This window comes from Otolemur garnettii, unplaced genomic scaffold (genome assembly GCF_000181295.1).
Source record: "Otolemur garnettii isolate 467f Iridium unplaced genomic scaffold, OtoGar3 scaffold00009, whole genome shotgun sequence".
Lineage (NCBI taxonomy): Eukaryota > Metazoa > Chordata > Mammalia > Primates > Galagidae > Otolemur > Otolemur garnettii.
In genome coordinates, this window is record NW_003852404.1 from 8097548 (window position 1) to 8101751 (window position 4204).

The following is a 4204-nucleotide window of genomic DNA, read 5'->3' on the forward strand; positions in this document are numbered from 1 at the left end:
CGCCCGCCACAATGCCCGGCTACTTTTTGGTTGCAGCCATCATTGTTGTTTGGCGGGTCCAGGCTGGGGATTCGAACCCGCCACCTTAGGTGTACGTGGCTGGCACCTTAGCCGGTTGAGCTATAGGCGTCGAGCCCAAAATAATGTTTTTTATTACACCGAATGAATAGTAAATATAACTACCCTTTAAAACAGAAGACACTGAAAGTATGCCAATAAATAAAGCTAGAATGGGTTATACTCAGGACAATATACTGCCCTCTCATAAAATGCAACACAAATATTATATATAATATGTAACTAATACTCAGCATCCTCCTCTTACCTGGCCCTATCCACGCTGTTACTTCAATCTGCATGCCAAAGAAAAGTTTTCCTTTTGATGCAGTCAATGCTTTTTCTTGGTCCTCTTGCTGCCGGAAAAATACCAGACCATACCTTTCTTCTGAAGCTCCGTGTATCTGCACTGAAGTCACCTTTCCAAATTTCTTAAATTCATGGAAAAGGCCATCTTTAAGGCTTGTATCTAGATCCCCAAACAAAAGCGAGTTGTTTATTTTTCTCTAATTTAATAACAATTCAATCAAGATTATAGTGAGCTATGATTGTGCCACTGTACTCCAACCAAAGCAAGCTACTAAATCTTTTAGCCAGATTTTTCCCCCTCATTGGATGGGAAATGTACTGGTGTCATAACAAAGGTTAGAGGGAGGCAGGCCTTATACATTATCATGAAGACCCAATCGTCACAGTTAGGAACCACGAAAGTATCTAGCCTGATTTTTGACGTAAGTTTTGTTATCATTAAAAGTTTACTTTTCAAATTAGAACAAAAAAAAAAAAAAAACTCTGAAAAGACATTTTGAAGATTACGGCACAATTCTGAAAACAAACTAACTATTAGATGATAATGTGGGTTATGTGTTAGTTAAGAATGAATGATACTGTGGTTATCCAGAAAAATGCCCTTATATTTCATACGCAAGAGTATGTATTCGTAAGTAGGTATGAAATGACATAACATCGTGGATTCATTTTAAAACTAAAAAAAAACCCCAAAAACTCAATAACAGGAAAAGAGGAAGACAGGAGACAGATAAAGCAAGAATGGCAAAATGCTGATGTTTTCTGAATCTAGGGCATTTTGCTATTCCTTCTACTTTGGGATATGTTTACAGCTTAATAAAAAATTGTACATATTTATAAATAAATACATGTGCTAATCAATTTCTAGCTTTTCAAGCATCACCTCAATGATAAGATTATGCAGGAAGTGTCATATAACATGCATATCTCTTACAGAGGAATCATACTATCTGGGGGTCTTATGTTAATGTGCTACATTATAAAAACTTAAAGGTGGACAAAAAGGCTAGCCAATTTCACCCCCCATCTCCATTTCTAAGTTACTAGGTAATCATGATATTTGTGCCTTAATATCTCTATTCACAAACCTGATATGTAAGTTTCATAGGCAAGTTTAATAAGTAACTTAAGTGATCACTAAAACACACTTAGCCACGAAATACTTAATTTGATCTTTGCTGGCTTGACCACGCACTAGGAGTTCTAACTTGTGTACATGCTTGATATGCCCCCAAAGTAGGAATAACAGCACATACGGTCAACTGTCAATTAAAAGTATCATTAGTAGAGATTATCAAATGGCTTTTAACTAGACTTTTCCATTACTCATGACTTTCCTCATTTAAAATGCTAGTATTATGAAATAATTAGTATTTCACAATAATACTATTTTGAAATAATACATAATTTAATGCTGGAAATTCCTTCATGTAAGTCAGGATGTTAAGCCAACATAATAAAAATAGTATCAATATTACTTTTTTTTTTTTTTAAAGACAGGGTCTTACTTTGTTGCCCAGATTAGAGTACTATGGCATCATCCTAGCTCACAGTAACCTCAAACTCCTAGATCTAGGCGATCCTCTTGCCTCAACCTCCCAAGTAGCTGGGACTACGAGTGCCTGCCACAATTCCCACCTAATTTTTCTACTTTTAGTAGATATGGGCTCTCACTCCTGCTCAAGCAGGTCTTGAACTTCTAAGCTCAAGCCATCCTCCCACCACAGCCTTCCAGAGTGTTAGGATTACAGATGTGATCTGATCTTCCATGCCCAGCATAGTATCAGTATTTTATCATATCAAATTTCCTACAATACCAAGAACTTAATCTAGAAATATATTTATTCAAAAATAAATCATGGCCAAGCACGGTGGCTCACGCCTATAATCCTAGCACTTTGGGAGGCCAAGGCAGGTGGATCGCCTGAGCTCAAGATTTCGAAACCAGCCTGAGCAAGAGTGAGACCCTGTCCCTTAAAAAAAAAAAATAGCTGGGCATTGTGGCGGGCACCTATAGTCCTAGCTACTTGGGAGACTGAGGCAAGAGGATTGCTTGAGCACAAGAGCTTGAGGTTGCTGTGAGCTATGATGCCATAGTACTCTACTGAGAGTGACAAAGACTCTGTCTCAAAAATAGATAAATAATACTTTCTTTATATTCTAGCTACAACCATACAATCTTTATATGTATATATGTATACACACAATGTATATGTAGATGTGTATATATACAGTATGTATAAATGAAATATCACCTACCGTGGTCATAAAGTATGTGTGCAATTTAAAATAGCATGTGATTTTAAATTGCACACAACCTTGTATATACAAGAACAAAAAACTATAACTACATAAAATTATAATGATCACTTGCTTTTTCTTACATGGAATTAAATGTTAATAAACCACTAAAGGAAAACTTGTTTATGTAAGTATAAAATCCAACCTGTCCTATCCCGTTCCTCAGCTATCGCACCAAATGAGTATAGTCAATACAAAATTTTACCTGTAGAGCGTACTGGAAGATTCTGAACCTTGATCCCAAAACTTTTACGGGGCTCATCTTTTTCCAAAGATGAAAGCAATTGTGAAGTGGGTGCTGGAACTGCTGCTGACTGAACTGAGCGCGCTGGAGAGTCATCACTTGAACTACTACTGGAATCACTGCTGCAGAAGGGCAACAACAGCAAATGTTAGTGAGAAGACAAAGAGACAATGGGCAGTATATTCTTAAAATTGAGAAGTACCAAAAACTAACAGGCTACACTTCAAGACTAGGATTTCTGGAGGCCCTACATTCTCCACGCCTATCTCATACTCCAGAGGAGCCAAAAGACAGTGAACATGTGGAAGCAAAAGTAACTAAAATTCTTTTACCATGACACGCAATCTAAGAGGTAAGTGATGCATTCTGTGAATAATCTGAACAACTTTTTTCAAATGAAATAAGACTAGTGAATACAATTCACTTAGTGTAATAATAATAGAATAGTGGCTATATGGGTTTTGGATTCAGAGATCTAGATTCAAATCTTGGCTCAGATGTAACGTACGTGTTGTCCCTGGACAAATCACTTAACCTCTTGCTAAGCCTCAGTAAAATTTGTTTCCTATCATAATTTTATGGCCAAAGTTAGTTCATGTTAACACAAGACTCCAGCCAACATAATACAACTGAATGAAAATAGTATTTCTAAGATTTCTTCATACCAAATTTTCCTCATTACCAAATGTATACAATTGAAATAATAACAGTACTTATATTTCACAGGGTTAAGAATCAAATAAAATAACCCATAGGTTTAGAGAGTCTGGAATATGACAGGTATTCAGTAAATGAAAAAGTTCTAGGCTAGACATGTGGCTCGTGCCTATAATCCTACACTCTGGGAGGCCAAGCTGGTGGATTGCCTGAGCTCACAGGTTCTAGACCAGCCTGAGCCAGAGTGAGACCCTGCCTCTAAAAATAGCTGGGTGTTGTAGGGGGTGCCTACAATCTCAGCTACTCGGGAGGCTGAGGCAAGAGAATCACTTGAGCCCAAGAATTAGAGGTTGCTGTGAGCTATGACACCACAGCACTCTACCGAGGTTGAAAAGTGAAACTCTGTCTCAAAAAAGAAAAGAAAAGGTTCTGCTCTGTTACTGTTAGTTGTAGTTAGCAATAGTACTATTATCTCATGAGTAACATGATTTTTAGGAAAATTAATATTCAATATTCAAAATAATCTTCAAGGTAATTTTAAATTTTTTTGACAGTTTTACTTTGTCACTCTGGGTAGAGAGTTCCATCGCATCACAGCTTACAGCAACCTCAAACTCTTTTTTTTTTTTTTTTTTG

At 36.9% G+C, this 4204-nt stretch overlaps 1 protein-coding gene and 1 non-coding gene across 4 annotated transcripts in view; both read right to left on the reverse strand.

The window, feature by feature from the left end:
* Positions 1-4204, reverse strand: part of SPEN (spen family transcriptional repressor) — a 114100-nt gene that overhangs the window by 31912 nt on the left and 77984 nt on the right. For all 3 annotated transcript variants that reach the window (XM_003783878.3, XM_023509744.1, XM_023509745.1), the window contains 2 exons: positions 2873-3033; positions 326-526 (listed from right to left, as the gene is read on the reverse strand). In XM_003783878.3, the coding sequence (XP_003783926.1) occupies positions 326-526; positions 2873-3033 (362 nt within the window). The remainder of the gene's footprint in view (positions 1-325; positions 527-2872; positions 3034-4204) is intronic.
* LOC111723240 lies at positions 667-771 on the reverse strand. The gene has a single exon (XR_002771823.1). It is a non-coding gene; the product is annotated as a small nucleolar RNA U13 (small nucleolar RNA).